General features: G+C 44.5%; 1 protein-coding gene across 3 annotated transcripts in view; it reads right to left on the bottom strand.

Annotated features, from left to right (window-relative positions):
• The window catches only part of TECRL (trans-2,3-enoyl-CoA reductase like), a 769,360-nt gene that overhangs the window by 160,980 nt on the left and 586,665 nt on the right, over positions 1–21,715 (bottom strand). For 2 of the 3 annotated variants that reach the window (XM_078677590.1, XM_078677588.1), the window contains one exon: positions 4,743–4,800. The exons of the other annotated variant lie outside the window; for it this stretch is intronic. In XM_078677590.1, the coding sequence (XP_078533716.1) occupies positions 4,743–4,800 (58 nt within the window). The remainder of the gene's footprint in view (positions 1–4,742; positions 4,801–21,715) is intronic. 3 annotated transcript variants of the gene reach the window in all.

The following is a 21,715-nucleotide window of genomic DNA, read 5'->3' as shown; positions in this document are numbered from 1 at the left end:
GCTGGCAGGTAAGGGATTTTTTTACCCACCTGCCTCCCCCGCTTCCCTCTCCCTGCCCCACTGCTGCTTCCCGGGAGCAGCCACTACTGAAAAACATCCAGTCTGTATTAGATGGCTGCCAGCATATAGCACAAATTTGCATTCAATGACCCTAATCATAAAGTCCTAGCACAAAAGACAGTGACACTACAACTAGCTGTTAGTTAACTAAATTATGAAAATACAACCAAAGATTGGCAGCCAGCTGAGTGAACAGATCACTGACATGCTGTGGGGCATAGCAAACCACCTTTCTATGCTACGCTGCATGACAGGGAATGGGCAGGAATGTGCCGCATTTGACATAATACATTGCGTTCCTGTCTTTTCCTAGCTCTGGCACACAATGTTCTATGTAGTGCAATGCAGGCCCTCTTGCACCGTGGTACAAGAGCAGAATGCAGCACAGATCGAAAGAGGAAAAATGAGGAGAAAGAAATATAAAATGCAAAAAAACAATATCCTGAGGTATTTTCATCTTTCTATGTGTGATGCACTATGCAGCACACAAAGAAAGAGGAATAAACAAGGATAAATAAACATATTCCTCCTCGTTACCCCTTATCTGGGGAGTTGTAGCAGGTTTGGCACATTCCCAGGTCTACCACTTATGGTAAATCCGGGTATGCGTCAAAATGTATGGGTGTTGTGTGGGAACACCTACACTCAAACCATAGAATGCCTTCTTGGGGCAGAGTAATGCAAGGCTGTGATTTGCACTTCTTTGAGTTACACTTATCAAGCCACTCAAGGCCACGCAATGCTTCACCCCATCAATGCTGGTGCAAAAGCGATGCAACAACTTGATGAATATGGCCCTCAATATGTTATCTGCATAACCGAGTGAGAAAGAAGATGTGAAAAAGGAAATTTTACTATCTCATGAGGAGGGTGTGCAATTGTGTTGCATGTCACCACAGAGAGACCCCAGTGACTGAATTTGGATCTGCACCCTAAATATACTTACACCTATGGGAGAGGAAGATCCTCACAATACAACACCTCACAGGAATTAAAGTCATCAGTGGAGGAGGTGAGTGCAAAGGCATTCAGGAACAGCCAGGCATGTGCACACAATGTTTTACAAAATGTAAAGCATGGTGAGTGATGTTTGTAGGAAAAGTTGTACCACTACTCAGCAAAATATGTAGGACACTTTGTGGCACTCTTGCCAGGAGACCATTTGAATAGTAGGCACTATATGAATCCGGGCAATCAATTGATTAGTCAATCAATCACTACCACAAATTAGCAGTCACAATCTGGAAAAAGCTGATACTAAAATCTTTAAGGACATGATTGTGATGGATTATGCAAACCTCAGCATGTTAGCATGATGGCATTCTATCTTAGGAAGTATGAGCTGAAGAACGTCAAGGAAACATTCCTGTACGTAGGTATACTATTGTGTCTCTGTGTCCATGTCCTAGGGGAGAACATCCCATGGGTCTAATCAAGTTAGGAGTGAAAGGTAACTGTATGAGACAGAAATGGATGCAAATTCCTGAAACTGTCAGATGAATCTCCACTTGCATGTGACTCTCCCCATTGAGTCAAATTAGGGCTGTTTATTCCCTATGCATTTCTCAAACCTTCGCAAAGAAGAGACAGTTGGCCCATAGCAGAATGCTATGGGCCTCATTTATGAGGCTGTGCATCACTTTTACGCCGCCGGTGCGTCACTTTTTGTGACGCACCAGTGGCGTAAAACATGCGCCTTGTTGCGCCAAATTTTCAAAGTGACGCATCTAGTTAGATGCGTCACTTTGCAAACCCCTGCGCCACATTATACCTGCGCCAGGTATAATGTCTGCAAGGGGGGCGTATTGACGCAAGAAAGGGTTGTAGAAGTGACGCAGTGAAATCTATGAGATTTCACTGCGTCACTTCTAGGACGCCGTTGCGTCAAAATCTTGCGCCTGCCTCACAGCAGGCGTAAGACTGACGCAGGCCCTTTCACATGGGGCTTGCCCCATGTGAAAGGATGCAATGCTGGAGTTGCGTCACTTTTGTGACACACTCCTGCAATGTGTCACTTTTGCGCTTACAGATACGTCAGAAATACTGACGTATCTGTAACTCCTTGTGCAATGATGCGTCATATTGTAAATATGACGCATTATTGGGGTTGCAAGGAGGGCGCAATTAAAAGTGACCGATCGCTGTTTTCTCACAGCGATGCGTCACTTTTCATAAATGAGGCCCTATGAATCCATCTGTCCATAGATCAAAGATGTTGGAGGAATTAAAGCACTGAATCAGTGCCATGGAGACGGGGCAAAAAACTTTCTTTGACAAGTATGGTCACAAAGCTGAAGCACGGTTTCCCTTCACTTCTATCAGGCACATGATGAGGGAGCCAGGTAATCTTTCTACGAAGAAAGTCAGGCAAAACAGGTGCATACCAGACACCGACCCACATGTATGTTCTCAACTAATTCATTTAAAGAAGTCAAATCAGCCAAATACAACTATAAGTGTTCATGCATTCGACTAGCCAGATCTATTTGCTTTGGTCAAAAATAATGGGCTGATAATCTCCTGTCACCATAGCAGAGCTCAACATTTGCACTTGTGCTGCTGTACTGCTTAATCAGCACTGAAGCTGCTCATTTTGACGTGTGCAAGACTATGATTCAGCAACTGGTTGGATTTGAGGCGTCCACTATATATTGTCTCAGATAATGTATTCATGAAATTTGATTGAGGGAGGACCATTCTGAGCTGTCTCGAATTTGCACTAAATTTGACCCCCATACCCACCTGCCCTCCCTCCAAAGCTTCCAATGCAGTAGGCATTGGTAATTCTTTTAACAATAAAGTACCTCTTGCACTAAGACCCTTAGTAGCAATCATCTGCAGTTCACTGGTAGCTGTTGCTGAATGTGTTGCTCGTGAATGGCGGCTGTATAATTCCAGGCAAAGACCAGACAATCTACAGTGCCCATAAGCAGCCATTCCTACAGTATACCGCCAACCAATTCCAAGCCATTTTGCAAACTTAGGGGCATATTTATAAAGGAAGTAGCGGAGGGAGGCGCTAGCCTTCCTGGCTTAACGCCGCACTCTGCCACTTCAGAAATGCAGGGCTGCACCATATTTACATGAATATGTTGCAGTCCTGCGTTTTCCCATGTGCTGGCTCAAAACCTAGCAGCCTAGCGCCACGCTGCCACCGTTGCCACCGTTGCACCACAGTGCAAGGGTGTCTGTGTTGAGGGGAAGATTGTTTATGTGCAGGAAGGTCCCCCTTCCTGCACATAAACAATCTTAAAATGCTGTTTTGTAACTTCTATGTGTGCTACCTAATGCAGCACACATAGAAGTTGCAAAACTGTATTTTTTTAAATGTTTGTTTACTTGGACTTAGGGAGACCTTACTGTACGTAAACAATAATTGCCGTTTTCTTGTTTCTATGTGTGCTGCACGATGCAGCACATATGAAAACAGTAAAAATTAGGAGAAATTAAGCATTTCCTCGTTGCGCCAGGGTAAGACCAGGTCTCAATGGGAGGATTGTTTATGTGTAGGAAGGTGTCCCTTCCTGAAACATAAACAATCGTGGAATGCCATTTTGTCACTTTCATTTATTGCTGCTTAATGCAGCACACATGAAAGTCACAAAATGTAGTTTTTTTTTTAATTGTTTATGTACAGAAAGGGGGACCTTCCTGTACATAAACAATCCATAGCATTTTGCTTTTTCCATGTATGCTGCAAAAGGCAGCACACATTGAAAAAGCAAAAATGAGGAAAAATAATGCATTTCTCCTCGTTTCGCCAACTTAAGACCAGGTTGTCCCGGGTCTCAATTTCGGCGCTGCCTCCTATGTACGCCATCCTTGAACATAGGGGCAGCATCCAAAACAGTAGGTGTTGCGATGGAACACCCGACAAAACATTCACTGCCCACCCCTTTCACACAAACCATGGCGTGTAAGGGGGCCTTATTTACAAGGCAGCATTAAGCCACGTTAAGTGGCTTAACGCTACCTTGTAAATAAGGCTAAGCCGCTGTCGCCACCACGTCTTTAAAAGTGACGTTGTGGTGGCGATAGGGGCTTGTACACATGCCCCTTAGTTCACCAAAAGGCTGTGGTCTCTCTCACAGGCAGACAGCTCTGTGTTTAAAAAGGAGTATTGAAAGTGTAAAAAGTGTCTCTTTCAAACCATATTCCCTTGAAAAAACCCAGACCTAATTCTCTTTCAAATGTGCCTTTTAAAAAATAAAAATAAAAATGCAATCAGTGTTCAAAATGTCTGCCATATTGTACCTTTAAACCTGCATGTAAAACACAAATATCCTCCATAATATGCAACAAGGAGCACTTTGATGGGCGGTAATGAAGGGGTTGAGAGAGGTGGAAGCAGAAGGAAGAGCGAGGAAGAGCAATTAATTTGCGTGTTCAATGTCAATAACTGGATTTTAAACGTAATTAAGATGCTTAAATCAACCTCCAGACTCATCTCTCTCCTAATTGAGATGAATGTACTGCAAGCAGAAATATCATAAATTGTTATTAATTACTTCTTTGTGCAACACATTCATTTAAATCCGAGCAATAATGACTGCGTGGTATCCGGCTCGCTTTGCAGTTATCTAATTGCCCTAAATGACTCTCTAAGTAGCGGATAAAGAAAACAAGAAACTGAAGACTTTGCATAGAAGGGCGTCTCGAGATTTGAGTAAAAGGGCACATACCTGGGACGCTTTGGTGTACCAACGCTACATTCATGATATGATTTCCGGCTTCACACACCTGAAAAAACACGTACGATTTTTAAGAGAAATTGTGATTTTTTTTGTATTTTTTTTTTTAATAAAATGATGCAGATATTTTTCAAAGGATACAATGCAGATTTATTTAGGGTTACGATCCTCACTTCGGGGAATTGTAAAATCCAACTTAGTTTCCAAAAACACCCGAAAACATTGACACAGGTATTTGATGTATGTACACTTTTGTCATAAAACTTCATTGTAGCTACCCCCAAAAACCTGAATGGATTTTACTAATTGGTGAGTCAACCTCCCCATTTCAACTATACCAAAAACAAGAAGGGGGCGGGGGCAGAGACGTTACCAGAGGAGGAACAAGAGTTTGTTGGGAGGTTGATACCAGGCGTGCAACGCCCATAATGTTGAAAGGCTTTATCTCCCCCCAGCCACCAACTCCCCCACACTCATGTGTCTTAGCCACGGCTGCTGCAGCTCGAGCTGCTGTGACATCAGCAGGCAGTGTCAGGAGTCTTATCTCAGCCACAACAGAGTTTTCACAGGTCTTAAAAAAAAGACCATCTACATGCCTTTTGTGAAATGGTTAACAAGGCTTTGTGTTTTTTTTACTAGTTCCAGTAGTCTGGGTCCCCACTCTGGCTATTCCTTACATTTGTATTTTATTTGTACTGCCACAGTGGGAGAATGCATTTACTGAAAAGGCATCTCAGGAGTAGAGATGCCACCTTTCCAAAAGATAAATTCTAGATATGTGACACCTCTGAAATGTGGTGTCATCCCTGTATTTGTGGGCACTCCTTGGGTTCTTGAAAGCAAGATTCCGTCATGGGTGTTGGTTGTTTGCAACTTATTTTTTTATTTAATTATTTCCACATCATCATTTATAAGTCATGATAATATTCCGTTATTTCAAGGAGTTTTAACAATCCATCTTTTTGTACATGTTGGATTAATTATCCAATCTGCTCCAATGCATTTCGGGCAGGGAGCCCTTGGTCTGGGAGCTCTATGAACAAATGAAAACATAGCTCTAAAAATATATTCAGTTGTTTTCCAAGCGGGGCAAGTACAACGTGAAAGGCGTGATTACAAAAGATTCGGGTGACTAATGAAGTTTAAATTACACGCAGCATGCAGGGCAAATGAAACGTGAAAGGCGTGATTCGGGTGACTAGTAAAGTTTAAAGTTTAAATTACACGCAGTGTGGGTGTGCTGAAACTATAAACTTACACAGGTCGTGGTGAATAATGCATGAATAAGGGGACTATGCACGCGAAGTGAAGAAAAGTAAAAAAGGTGCATTCGAGTTTCACGCGCTCGGGGACGCGTTACCGAGATTAGCGGCAGAACGCGGTGCGTTCAAGTTCCAACACGCACGAATGTGCTTACAAGATTAGCAGCAAGAAACGGTGACATGCGGTGCAGATCATGCAAAAGAAATACGTGGGTCGACTTACTTAGTGGTTCATGTTGGCTAGCTTCGCGCGTCGGAGAAGTTGATGTGGGGAAGTGACGTGGGGTGTGCCTTGTAGCGTGAGTAGGAAGGTAACCAGAGACAAAGGACTATGTGTTTATACAAAATCGTGTCGGCCATATTGGAGTGTGTTTACGCTAAGGTCCCAAAGAGTGAAAATTGAAAACTAGGTAAACATAAATAATAGCAATCACATTTCAGGAATTATAGAATACGACATGTGGATATCGACCTGATATCCTATAGAAAACATGAAAATTCTAAGCGATCATTCAGTCCCATCGGCTTCATGGACTGCATCTTGTGTATCCAAGCCATTTCTCTCTGTAATAAACGCTTGTTATTATCAACTCCCTCTCGTTTCTGGACCTCTTCCAGAACCATAAATCTCAGTTGGGATACATTGTGTCTGTTATCATTTAAGTGTACTGCTACGTTGGACTTTGTGTTTTTAAGTCTGATATTTGATTTGTGTTCGTTGATACGAATCTTAATTTTTCTTTCAGTCTTACCAACGTAACACATTCCACAAGGACATTTGATCAGGTATACTACATGAGATGTGTCACATGTGGCATTAACGTGCAGTTTCATGGGAGTACCTCTCATAGGGTGGTTGATCACATTCCCGGTGATGACGTTGTGACAATTTCCGCAATTCTTACAGGGTCTTGTGCCTTTAGCTGGAATTGTGGTAGAACATTTTTTGTTGAGGATTTCTCTTATGTTGGCGTTGCGGGTATAGGCAAATATAGGAGGTTCCCTGAAGGTGATGTCAAAATCTGGTTCGATCCTCATTATTGGCCAATGTCGTAAGATGATTCTTTTGTAAGTGGTACTTAAGTTAGAGAATTTTGATACCAGGACAATCCTATTGGTCTTATCTCTTTGAGTTCTGAGTAATGAAGTTTCTCTGGGCGTTTCCAGTACTCGTTTCTTGGCTGTTTCAATGAGCTGTGTAGGATAGCCTCTTGCAATGAACCTTTTGCCCATTTCCTGGAGTCTTATTTCAGTTTGTGTCTGGTTGGATGTGATTCTTCTGACTCTCAACATTTGAGACATGGGTAGGTGGTGTTTTAAAGACCCTTGGTGGTGGCTAGTAAAATGAAGCTTGTTGTTGCGGTCCGTCATTTTTCAGAATAGGTCAGTTTCAAGACCAGTGGTAGTGATCGAAATCTTGACATCAAGAAAGGTGATGGTTTTTTTGTTGGTTTCCCAAGTGAGTTGGATACGTTCATTAACGTTGTTTAGTGAGGTTAGAGCATCTCTCAGGGATTCTTCAGTGTGCTTCCAGATGATAAAAATATCATCAATGTATCTTACGTACATTTTCATGTGATTCATCCAGTTGGGGTCGTCGAAGATGTTTTCTTGTTCAAAATGCATCATATAGATGTTTGCATAAGTTCCCCATTGAGGTCCCAGACAGCTGTAGATACCATTCGTTGTTCAGCTCGAAATAGCTTTGGTACAGTGTGAAGACCATTAGTTCCATAAGGAACTGTTGCATGTCGGGTTCCAAGTCGCTTTCAAGAATGGATTTTTCTATGGCTTCTATACCCCCTGTGTGGGGGATCGAAGTATAGAGAGAGCGGATATCTGCTGTGCATAATATCAATTCCTCATTTTCAGAAATATCCATTTGAGCCAGTTTCTGGAGAAAATCCGTCGTGTCTTGAACGTAGCTTCGCATGTTTTTTACGGTCGGTTGCAGGTATCTGTCTGGAACTAATGATCTTCACACTGTACCAAAGCTATTTCGAGCTGAACAACGAATGGTATCTACAGCTGTCTGAACTGTGCCGCGCCCACTTATGCAAACATCTATATGAAGCATTTTGAACAAGAAAACATCTTCGACGACCCCAACTGGATGAATCACATGAAAATGTACATAAGATACATTGATGATATTTTTATCATCTGGAAGCACACTGAAGAATCCCTGAGAGATGCTCTAACCTCACTAAACAACGTTAATGAACGTATCCAACTCACTTGGGAAACCAACAAAAAAACCATCACCTTTCTTGATGTCAAGATTTCGATCACTACCACTGGTCTTGAAACTGACCTATTCCGAAAAATGACGGACCGCAACAACACGCTTCATTTTACTAGCCACCACCAAGGGTCTTTAAAACACCACCTACCTATGTCAAAAATGTTGAGAGTCAGAAGAATCACATCCAACCAGACACAAACTGAAATAAGACTCCAGGAAATGGGCAAAAGGTTCATTGCAAGAGGCTATCCTACACAGCTCATTGAAACAGCCAAGAAACGAGTACTGGAAACGCCCAGAGAAACTTCATTACTCAGAACTCAAAGAGATAAGACCAATAGGATTGTCCTGGTATCAAAATTCTCTAACTTAAGTACCACTTACAAAAGAATCATCTTACAAAATTGGCCAATAATGAGGATCGAACCAGATTTTGGCATCACCTTCAGGGAACCTCCTATATTTGCCTATACCCGCAACGCCAACATAAGAGAAATCCTCAACAAAAAATGTTCTACCACAATTCCAGCTAAAGGCACAAGACCCTGTAAGAATTGCGGAAATTGTGACAACGTCATCACCGGGAATGTGATCAACCACCCTATGAGAGGTACTCCCATGAAACTGCACGTTAATGCCACATGTGACACATCTCATGTAGTATACCTGATCAAATGTCCTTGTGGAATGTGTTACGTTGGTAAGACTGAAAGAAAAATTAAGATTCGTATCAACGAACACAAATCAAATATCAGACTTAAAAACACAAAGTCCAACGTAGCAGTACACTTTAATGATAACAGACACAATGTATCCCAACTGAGATTTATGGTTCTGGAAGAGGTCCAGAAACGAGAGGGAGTTGATAATAACAAGCGTTTATTACAGAGAGAAATGGCTTGGATACACAAGATGCAGTCCATGAAGCCGATGGGACTGAATGATCGCTTAGAATTTTCATGTTTTCTATAGGATATCAGGTCGATATCCACATGTCGTATTCTATAATTCCTGAAATGTGATTGCTATTATTTATGTTTACCTAGTTTTCAATTTTCACTCTTTGGGACCTGAGCGTAAACACACTCCAATATGGCCGACACGATTTTGTATAAACACATAATGTAAATGTAAATGTATTGGACTTGTAAAGCGCACGGCTGCCCGTAAGCGTCCCGGCGCTTGCTTAGGGAACCCGTCCTGGTATTCCCCTGTGAGAACCCCGGCAGGGTGTCCACAAGGTGAAAGCCAGGCATCCCGCCGCGAGGGGCCGTAGTCCTTTGTCTCTGGTTCCCTTCCTACTCACGCTACAAGGCACACCCCACGTCACTTCCCCACATCAACTTCTCCGACGCGCGAAGCTAGCCAACATGAACCACTAAGTAAGTCGACCCACGTATTTCTTTTGCATGATCTGCACCGCATGTCACCGTTTCTTGCTGCTAATCTTGTAAGCACATTCGTGCGTGTTGGAACTTGAACGCACCGCGTTCTGCCGCTAATCTCGGTAATGTGTCCCCGAGCGCGTGAAACTCGAATGCACCTTTTTTACTTTTCTTCACTTCACGTGCATAGTCCCCTTATTCATGAATTATTCACCACGACCTGTGTAAGTTTATAGTTTCAGCACACCCACACTGCGTGTAATTTAAACTTTACACTTTACTAGTCACCCGAATCACGCCTTTCACGTTTCATTTGCCCTGCATGCTGCGTGTAATTTAAACTTCATTAGTCACCCGAATCTTTTGTAATCACGCCTTTCACGTTGTACTTGCCCCGCTTGGAAAACAACTGAATATATTTTTAGAGCTATGTTTTCATTTGTTCATAGAGCTCCCAGACGAAGGGCTCCCTGCCCGAAATGCATTGGAGCAGATTGGATAATTAATCCAACATGTACAAAAAGATGGATTGTTAAAACTCCTTGAAATAACGGAATATTATCATGACTTATAAATGATGATGTGGAAATAATCAAATAAAAAAATAAGTTGCAGACAACCAACACCCATGACGGAATCTTGCTTTCAAGAACCCAAGGAGTGCCCACAAATACAGGGATGACACCACATTTCAGAGGTGTCACATATCTAGAATTTATCTAAAGACGTGAAGGACGAACACGTCACCTAGTGGAGCACCCAGCCCTCCTTATTAACCCCATTGAACTATTTCTTCATAAAGAATTCAAAGAATCCTAGAACTCAAGCTGTGCGCCTCCCACCCCCGTTTTTGCATAGACCTTTCCAAAAGAAACACTACTGGTCATTTGTTGTTGTTTAAAGCATTTGGAAAGGCCTCGCCTTGACACTAAATAGGGCTGTAAATAAAAAGGTATGTATTCCTTTGTAACATGGCATTTCTGTCTTTGTTTCCTTTAATTATTAGTCATGGATCATTAATGCAGCCCTCCAACACGTTTAAAAGTGCTTTCGATGTATGTTTGCTGCTGAACGTGCACACATATGCGCTAAAACTACTGGCTTTAGGTGATTTTGCTTATTTTGGTAATGGCAGGGACATCAAAATACTGGTGTTTAAGGTAGAAATCTGATGAGCTGGCAACCCTAATCAGGAAACTGAACGTTTGTTGCAGAATCAGCACATTATTTATTTCCCCTACCTTCCATCCCTAATTGATGCTATAATAGCAATAGTTTAACTTATATCTGAAACCCCACGCCAGCCATCAATACAATGCTGAGTTACTCCTGGTGTCTGGGAATACATCCTGCAGTCAGGCAACTCACTCCTCATTCTCACTCCGCACGCTTCACTTTCAGGCTAGCCCTGCACTAACAGCGATCACACTGCTCACCATGCATTCACGCCATTCACTCTCATCCTACCCTGCACTCACATAAGAGCACAGCTCACTCTGCACACACATGACACTCCACTCACTTGTCACTTTCACCTCTCACGCTACACTCACTGCATTCACACTGCACTCATGCTGTTATTCTGCACTCACATCATTCATCCTCCTCTTACACTGTGATCACATGAGTACACCACTCACCTTGCATTAACAGCAGCCACACTGTATTCATGCCCCTAGCCTTGCACTCATGCTGTTCTCCCTACACTTACTCTTCGGTCACATGAGCGCACCGTTCACCCTGCAAACAGTGATCACATAAAAAATAATCATGACTTAAATATCAATGTCAAATATATTGTCATCCTATATTTGTCATGTAAATGACAAAAATATTGGGAAAAATTTTGATTGTCACTAACATTGTTGTCTAAAATATTGTTTTTTTAAATATATATGAAAGAAACAGCAAACAATAAATATATTATGAAATATCAATAATATACAAAAAAATTACTATATCTAACTGGTACTAAAAGAAATATAAAACTGTTACTAATTTACAAAAATAAAATACATACATATATATATATATATATGTGGATATATGTATTCACTGAAAAAAACACAGGTTTCAGGGACGTTATAGTTAGGCTGATATTTTACTCGTACAACCCAGAGAAATGTGTCCGTCATAGTTAGCTGAGCTAACTATTACATTGCGCCCCCGCAATACACTACTAATGACGTCACATATTACATCACTCATGACATGGTCAGTGAAATCCCTTATGACATTACTGATGACATCTCAAATGCCATCACTGATGACATCACTGATGACATCATCCACTTAATATCTGATGCACCTCTTCACACCATAATATAACCTTTGATACACCCACTCTAAATTACAGACAACCATTCTCGAAATCATAGACACAAACAATACTAGTTAGTACATACCCTCTCACTGATTCATAGGTTTACACACATCCACTTAATTCAATTAAAAAGTCTTTATTCGGTTTGAAAACCCATAAAAGATACAAGATAAAAACAGTTCAAACATACACATCTTAAAAGCACAGTTTAGACAAATGACAGTCTCAATTGCGTTTTTGACATTTGCAGTGGTCTTTGGAGTTTACATTTAATTAGAATAATAAAAATATCAGGTAATCAATGGGTCTTGTCCAGTACGTAAAAACACTGAATTTGCTAATTAAATCTTTGTTACATTAAAAAATGTATAAACAGTTGGAGCTTCATTCATAGATTTTGCTTGACAAAAAGTACAGTACATAGTTGGGGGAAAAAGTGTAAATGCTATAATAGTGCATATAGAGACTTGATGCTGTGTGATGCTTATCAAAAGAAGCTTCATGGGAATATCTAATGCTTTTTATTGAGTGCAGGGCGGATATAAAGTGCTAATGCAAGAAAATTCATGTGTAGATTAAAATCAAACAATATATAAAAATGATAGGTCTTTTTAAAATGTCATACCTTTTTTTCCCCTCAATAATTTGACAGCAAACAGATATCTGCTGACACTAAAGACAATTTTCTGTAAAGTCTTGGTTTTTAGTATTCTAGTTGCATTAGTGCAAGACCTGACCCCCAGATTACAACATATTGGTTTGCCTTGGTGTGGCATATACTGGGCAAAAGAATAGTATGTGATAATCATTTTCTTGTGTGTTATAATCGCATAAAAGGCAGTGATCATTATTGTCATCATCATTTTTCAAACCCCATTTTGCTGTGTTGGATTTAACTTGCAGAATACCATAAGGAAATTTAATTTACAATGATTTAGCCAAATGAGGATGAATTTCGTCAAGAAAATACTCAAAGGACGGAAGAGATTTCGTGAGAAGAAACTGAGTTGTTAATCTGCCATTATCAGAATTATGGGAAACACAATTTTGCATGTATGTCCAAAATGTTGTTTTCAAAATTTTTTTTGAGGGCAGTCTTAATAATGCTGGTGTTTCCCAAAAATGGTTCAATCCAAGTTTGTAGAACCATGTTCTCACATGCTTGACCCACTGGAGACTACCACAGTGGTCATATCTTACTATCTCTTCTAGCCCCTCTTTATAACTTTATATCCCACTATAGGTTCAAATTTACAGTTTAAATCTCCCCCTATGGGGGTGTGGCTTAGCAAGCCATCATGGCAGACATGTGCTGAGTGAGCTCCATCCAGCCTTAAATTAATCCTGCATCATCCTGCTTCTCCGGTCGGTTTCTGTGCCCCAAAGCTACCTCGCAGACTTCATGAACTGGTGTCACTCACCTGGGCCGAATTCATCTCCGTGGCTTGGCCTGTGGCAGCTGTGTGGCGTTGCTGAAAGACCAGGGCCTGCTGGAGGCGCAGCCTTGCGGTTTCTGCGGCCGGGACGTCAACTGGGACATTGCCTGTGTCCTCCGGTGGAGGGCGACGCTGCTGCAGCGGAGCTGGTGCACTGTGGGAGAGGGGTGGATCGAGTCCTAGTGAGTGACTCCTGGATGGACATTTCCAGTGGGGGGTTGGCTGCCCCTCTGCAACCGCAACAAACAGCAGGGAGAGCCGTGCTGATAGGCGGCTGTGTCGGGCCGTGGCGGTAAGGTACAGGGTTTGCGCACAACAGGGTTGGCAGGCTGCCGATCCTTGGCCGAGTTCATGGCTGTGCTGGTGTCGGCAGACCTGTGGGTCCCGACAGTCGAGTGTGTTTCCCCTTCCGCCCAGTGTCCTCTTCATCTTGTCGGCTGGCCGGGACATGCACCCACTGTCTGGCCCTCTGAGAGTGGGGCCTACCATCTGCTGGCACACCTCCTGCTCATCAGGCGCTTCTGCCTTCCTCCTCCTTCTGCAAGCATAGTAATGGGGGTTCAGCTGTATTTTCGGTCCACGGGGGAGTCAACTAGAGGCACCGTGGAGTCGGTGCGTGTGGCCTTTAGGTGACGGGCGTGTTCGCTAACCCACCCTGCTGCTGGGCGAAGAACAGACGCTGCGCTTTCTCCCTCATTCTCCCGCTCCACGAGGCGCTCACATCAGCGGTCAGTCGGGTTGCTTGGGCATCTCCCTCTGGGGGCTGGCTGCCCATCCATATCTTCAACGCCCACAGAGCAAACCACACGGATCAGCTGTGGTGCAGGGCAGTGGGGAGAGGCACCGGGAGTAAGGACAGTGGGGTTCGTGACCCCATTGAGTGTCGCCGTGTGCGTGCCTTCCCCCATGCCCAGCAGTGCTCATGCATCGGCGGCTAATTGGGCCACGCGAGCACCCTCAGTGTCCCTGAAGATCGGGGCCTGGCACTTGGCAGCGCCCTTCTTTCTATCTGGGTGCCTCGGCCTCCCTTCCTCTGAGGGGCGCAAATTGAGGTGTTTGGCGGCTTTGTTGGGCCGCGGGGGTGCCGCCGAGGGGAGCTGTGGGGTGGATGCATGAGGCCCGAGGCTGCAGGGTGTGCCCCCCACTGTATCCTGCTGCTCCGCGCACGACCAACTTTGCACCCCAGCCTCCCCTCCCACTACTCGAAGCGCCTCCATCGGCAGTCAATCGGGCTGTGCGGATGTCTTCAAGGGTTCCTAGTGGCAGACCTGGGCCGCTGCACTCCTTGGGTGCTTATAGATCCTTGGTGCTTGGTGGGGGTACCTCAGCTCCCCTCTTGGATTGTGGTGTGTTCTTCTGGTGCTGGTGACTGGTGGGACCGCTAGGGCTGTGCTCCCCCATTGCTGTTGCTCCTGACCAGATTGGACGGCCTCCCATACCTGAAAGGTGATTAGCTGATTGCAGGCAGGACATTGTTCAGGGCGGGGGGGTGGTGTGCTGTCCACCATGACGAGAGATAAGCCGGGGGAGGGTCGGCCAGGCAGAGCACGATCGACAAACTTACAGGCCCGGGGGCCTCTGCTGCAGCATCCGGTAAGCACGAGGGGCTGTGCCTGACAATGCCGCCCTCATGGCTGCCATCACCCAGTCCAGGGATGTTTTAGATGCCAAGATCGGGGCAGTTGGCTCCGACGTCATGCTGCTGCGACAGGTCCTGCGGAATGCGGTTGCACGCATAACAGAGACAGAGACAAGGATTTCGGGAGTGGAGGATGTCGTTGCCACCCTGCAGCAGCAGGTTACTTCTCTGTAGACCACCCAACTAGGCCTTGCATCAAGAGTGGAGGACGCCGAGGGGGGAGCTTGGTGCAATAATCTACGCCACGTTGGATTCCCGGAGGGTTGTGAAAATGGGGACTGGAGCAGATTCTCACTGAGTGGCTGGTGGGCTGGCTTACCCCAAGGGCATTATCTAAATGTTTTGTGGTGGAGCACGCCCATAGGGCCTTAATGCAGAAACCTCCACTGGGAGCTCGCCCAAGGCCCATCATTGCCAAGCTACTTAATTATCATGATGGGAAGCTATCCATAATCAGGCTAGGGTCAATGAACCGCTACTATTTGACAACCCCCGCATCCTGATTTTTCCAGACTATACAAAACAGGTTCAGCAGCGGAGGCAGTCTTTTATGGCAGCCAAGGCCCGCCTTCGAGAGTTCAAACTCCCCAATGCATTGCTTTATCCTGCTAGGCTGCGTGTGGTGTATCGGTCCTGTACCCACTTCTTCGACTCACCAGAGGAGGTGTTCCTATGGACTGATGAGACAGTATGACTACGTCCCCACTCGTCGCCAGGGAGGGAGTCTGACTCTTCCTCGAGTGAGGTGGCCCAGAATCAGCCCAAACTGAAGGGGAGGGGTAGCAGGTGCTTTAGGTCGAGGCGGCGCTCCCAGTCATGTGGTGCCTCCTCTCCGGCTGGATCAGCCTTGAGACAACATGCATCAGCAGATTAGCCGTAAGCAGGGAATATGGTCCCAAGGTCCCGAATCTATTACTTCGACCGGAGAAGAACAGATGAAGGCCTGTCTCTCTGTTGGGCCTTAACGAACAGAGAGGGCCAGCTGACAATGGGCTGTGAGTTGGGGATCCATGGGCGGGTGAGGGGTGTGACCTCCTGTTGGGGTCAACCTGCTCTACCTGCCGTGACAAGTACGTTACTGTTATTGAGGTGGAGGGGACTGTTGGGTTGTGTTTGAGGGTGTTTTGTTCTTGTTTGCACTGTCCTACATTATTCCAGAGTCAACCTGCACATATTGCATACTGTCATCCGTGTCATTGACCTATATGGATCCCTTTAATGGCAGCTGTGTTGGGTAGTCCACAAGATCTCTCTGGGTCCTTACGGATACTTAGCTGGAATGTTAGAGGGGCACTTAAATGTGGAGCTATTCTTTTTTTTTTTTTTGATCCAAAGAGCTGGCATATGTTTAATAATGGAATGTATGATGATACAACGCAAACATTTACAACGCATGCCTCCACAACGCAGTCCCCACAGTGCAACATCCTCTACAATGCATGTTTTTACACAGCATGCCTCTACAACGCAGCCCCCACAGCGCAACATCCCTTACAGTGCATGTCCCCACATAGCATGCCATCACAACACATTTTTAGAAACTAGATTTACAACGCATTCCATCACAACGCATACCATCACAACGCATACCATCACAATGCATATCACTTTTAGGGCAACAGTAGGGTAAGTGTTGGATAGTGTAGGGGTAACAATTACTATTCCTACTCCAGTGAGTGCAACATTATGGTAAGTGTCGGATAGTGTTGGGGTAACAATTACTATTCCCACTCCAGTGAGTGCAACAGTAGGGTAAGTGTTGGATAGGGGAGGGGTACAAATTACTATTCCCCATTACTTACCTTATATTGCGTTGCAATGACATGCGCCGCAATATCATGTGCCGCAGTGACGTGATGCAATGGCTGCGCTGCAACGGCATGCAATAAAAGGATGCCGCGCTGCAACGACTGCGTCGCAAAGGGTGTGCGACGCAATGACTGCATTGCAAAGGTTGTATCCCTTAATAATGCATCTCTGTTATCACGCTTCACCAGAGAAGAGTCCGTTTTTCCTCCCTTTCCTAACTATTTTCCCTGTTTCCCTTACGTCTTTTTTTCTACATTGTTTTTCACTTTCAACGCTGGTTTATGGTACTCGGATGCAGAGGCGCTGTCTGCTTCATTCCTCACCTACATTGTCATGACATTGACCGCATCTTCACCTTGATTACTGTGAATCCACAGTTGTATCTGTGTATCTTTCCATTACATGTCCCGTGTCCTGACTATTTTGTATGCATCAGTAACTGAAGCGTAATGATTCTGGTTTTTTCATTAAGCTGAACCTGAATACAGCTTCTTAGTGTAAAAGGCTGCGCAAGCATGTTAATTAGATTAAATTGAGTCCCCAGAGCATAAAGAAATAATCTGTTGCTCTTAAAGTCATAATTTAGTTATACCTGTTTCTCATCTTTCAACTCTGTTTGGAATAGTTTTTTTTTTTTTGGTGTAAGATGTTTATTTCACATTGTCACATAGGTAGTATACATTTCACCGCCTACAACCCTCTCGGGCCGGCTATACAGGCTGTCTCCTCCACTTTTTTTTCTTGTATCTTTAAGTTCGTCTTACTTCATACACAGCCCATCAGCCGACAACCGTAGGTCCGGCGGCGTTTCGTGAGTTATCAGACATGTGCGAATGTAAACAATGTTGCTACCGCTAGCATTTGCGTTCTTGTTCTTACTATTTATACATTGTATGTGAATTCATAGTAAACTAGATAAACAAATTAACAAACCGTCTCAAAGCACTGTGTCACAGCATTCTCCCTCCCCCATTCTTATTCATATAACCATACTCATTTCCATGTGGCCGGATTCTGCTCAGATCTTCAGTAACGTTTCAGTCCGTCGTATCTGTTAACAAGTATTGTCTAAAAGGAGCCCAATAGTCCCTGGGGCGTGAACTTACAGGCAAGTCTTCTTCAAATGTGGCCAGTGTATCACTACAATACGTCAAGTCCTCCAACCAACTTTGTACCTTGGGCCTCAGTATACTATTCCAATGTAGGGATACTCTCCGCTTTGCCATTAAGAGTGCTATTACACACAGTTTACGCCTCTGCGCTCGCAGCTGCGGTACTATTCCTAGCAAACAAATCTTGGCTGTACATTGCAAAGTTGTTCCCAGTATGTCATTAATGGCCTTTATCACCTGTTCCCAGTAGTTCGCTACCGGTCCACAGTGCCATGCTAAATGTACAAAGTCTGCATTTTCTTGTCCACATCGTATACAATTGGAGGTGTCCCTTAAGCCATACCTGTGTAGTCTGTGCGGTGTGTAATACATTTGGTGAAGATATTTATAGTGGATAATTCTTAAATTGCCATTAGGTGTCAGTAACCCCGTCAATAGGCAGGTGATTTCCCATTCCTCTTCCGAAATTGTATCATCTAACGCCGTGTTCCACCTTTCCCTCGCCCTTTCAGTGTTACTTCCAATGTCTGTTTGCGCGCTATTATATAACCTAGATACTAAATGTGTGGCCGTAGGTGTGGTAAGTACCAGCTGTAGAGGGGCTAGCGCCTGTGGTTCGACTGGGAATGAGGGAAAGTGTTCTCTCAACGCCCTTTGCAACCTATAATAATTGAACCTAAACAACAGTGTTGGGTTGCTGATGTAATCTAGTTTGTCAAGAGTTAGGAAAACTCCATCCTTATATAAGTCGCCTATTTTGTCTATTCCCGCGTGTTTCAGTGATTCCATTCCAATTTGCTCCTGTGTGACTGACAGGGCTGGGTGATGTGCTAGTGGAAGTGCAGGAGCGTAGAGTGGCATGCTTTGTGCTACTTTGCCCAGTATTCGCCATGCCTCAGTTGTGGTATTTACCGGATTAATGTCATGGTCATGTAACCGTACTCTCTTATGAGTTAGTATGCTCGTGAGCGGGATTGGGTCAGCGTCACCCTTTTCCACCGCTACATGCGTTAGGAAAGGTATTTCATGGTACCAGTAATGCGCAAATTGCGCTTGAGCGCAGAGGTAATACAAGTAGATATCTGGGACCTTAAAGCCACCCTTAGCATATGGTAGCGTCATCGTATTCAAGTCAAGTCTAGCTTGTTTCCCTGCCCAAATTAGGATCAGTATGAGGGTTTTGATGTTACGGAACACCTCTGCGGGGGGTTTGATAGGAATGTTATTGAACAGGTACAGGAACTTGGGGAGCAGCACCATTTTTACAATTGCGATTCTATCTGCCAGGGATAGCGGCAGCTTAATCCACCGCTTGATTTTGTCCTCCAATGTGGATATAGTTCTCCCGTAGTTGGTGCGGATAACCAATTCCGGGTCCCTGTGGAACCATACTCCCAGATACCTGGTAGGCTCAGTTTGCCATTCTAGAGGATAGTCCAGGGCCGTCGGATGAGTACTGTCTGTTAACGATAGAATAAGGGACTTGGACCAGTTAATTTGTAGCCCCGAGTACTGACCGAATTTGATATATTCTCGCAACAACGGGTTAAGATGCTGTTCCGGGTTCTTAACATACAGCACCATATCGTCAGCATATAGTGAGATGTGGATGGGTCGTGTTGGGAGCTGAATGGCCGAATAGTGATGGTGCTGTCGGATCTTGCAGGCCAGTGGCTCAAGTATAAGGGCAAACAGCATAGGCGACAGAGGACACCCTTGCCTGGTACCGCGACATATTGCTATGGGGTCCGAAAGATGTTTATTTATCCGTATGCGTGCAGTTAAGTTTGTGTATAACATCGTTATCCACGCTATGAATAACGGCGGGAAACCCATTCGTATAAGTACTGCTTGTAAAAAAGGCCAGTCAATCGTATCAAACGCCTTGGCCGCGTCTAATAATACTGCCACGGCCTTTATGTCTGGTGCAAGACAATGCGCCAGAGCAAACAATGTGCGGGTATTATGTGTGGTTGATCTTTCCGATATAAAACCAGATTGGTCGGGCCTGATCACCAGCGTCATTAGAGGTTTTAATCTGTCAGCTAGTATGCTCGCTATTATTTTAGTGTCTACGTTTATGAGCGAGAGAGGGCGGTAGGAATCGCATTTTTCCTGATCCTTTCCCGGCTTTAATAGTGCAACTATCAACGCTTCCCTCATTGAAACCGGCAATGTTTGCTCTGCGTGTGCTGTCTCGTACAGGTTTATCAGATGCGGAGCAAGCGTGTCCGCAAACTTTTTATAAAATTCGATCACGAATCCGTCTGGCCCCGGAGCTTTTCCGTTCGGCAGACGTCTAATGGTATCTAATACTTCCTGACCGTGAGGGGACGAGCTAAATATTCCCTATGTCCGTCGGCCAACCATGCCAGTTCCACATCTGCCATATATTCCAACAATTTGTCTTGCGGTATCAATGGTCTCGCCTCATATAACTCCTCATATGTGCTCATGAACTCGCCCAGTATGTTTTTGATGTCGTGTGTGAGTATGCCCGCCTTAGTCTGAACTGCCGTAACGTGTTGAGGTGCTCTACCTGGACATATCTTTTCAGCCAGGGCCCTTCCCGGTCTACCTCCCTCTCCATATCTCCTTGCAGTTGTCCTTTTGAAAATATATTTCAGCTCGTCCTCTGCAAATGTGCGGTGCTCCGACAGTAGCGCCTGTATGTCCTCTAACACAGTTTTGTCTCCAGTTCGTGTGTATCGCTGTTCTAACTTATGTATTGCCTCTTCACGTGTCTTCAATTGTTGGCGAATGTCTTTTAAGATGCCTGAGGTCGTGCTAATACATACTCCTCTTATCGTGGCTTTGAAAGCTTCCCATAAGAGACAGGGGTCGTCCGTCGTGGGGGAATTAAGTTCAAAATACTCCGATATCGCTTTCTGAATGGTATCGACATACAATGGGTCACGCAGGGCTTGTGCGTTAAAACGCCATGTGAACGGTGGTGGTATATAGCAAGGGATTCGCATCTCCAAGAGCACGGGGTTATGATCCGAAAGCGTTCTGGGGAGGTGCTTGACAGTCACAACCCATGTTATTATATCCTGTGTGCCTAGCCAGTAGTCCAGTCTGGACCAACTACCGCGTGCTGCATTGATGTGTGTCGCCACTTGCTCCCCTGGGTGTATTATCCTCCATAAGTCACCCAGGTGTAGGCCTGTCATCGCGTCGAGTAACATCGCCCTTGCATTCGTATGTGGTTCCTGTGTGTGCAGTGTTCTGTCTAGTCCGTCTGTTAGCGTTACATTAAAATCCCCCCCCCCCCAAATTATATTCTCAGCTTGTATGTCTGCCAAAGTGTGCCATAGTGTCTCATAAAACTGAGGGTCGTCAATGTTAGGGCCATACACGTTCACTAATGTAACCTTTCGTTGTCGAACCTTACCCACCACCACGACATATCTGCCCTCTGTATCTTTGTGCGTTTCTAAAATCTGGAAGTGTGTCCCTTTCTTTATCAGTATGCTAACCCCTCTTGCGTATGTCGAGTAGTTTGAGCTAGTGATTGATTCCGCCCATCTATTACCCAGTGTGGACGCACCTGTCGGTGCCAGGTGCGTTTCTTGTAGAAAGGCAACATCTACCTGTGCCCTGTCAAAGAACGCAAACATTTGCCGTATCTTCTTTGGGTTGCCTAATCCCCTAATGTTCCAAGTCATGAAGTTTAGTGTGTTATTGTGTACCACGTCATTAAGTCTACTTGTCGATTGACCATGCCAGGACTTACTACCGCATCTAGTCGTC

This window comes from Lissotriton helveticus, chromosome 2_1, assembly GCF_964261635.1.
Source record: "Lissotriton helveticus chromosome 2_1, aLisHel1.1, whole genome shotgun sequence".
NCBI classification, from domain to species: Eukaryota; Metazoa; Chordata; class Amphibia; order Caudata; family Salamandridae; genus Lissotriton; species Lissotriton helveticus.
The sequence above is the reverse complement of the archived record's forward strand: the minus strand, read 5'-3'. Positions and strand labels throughout refer to the sequence as shown.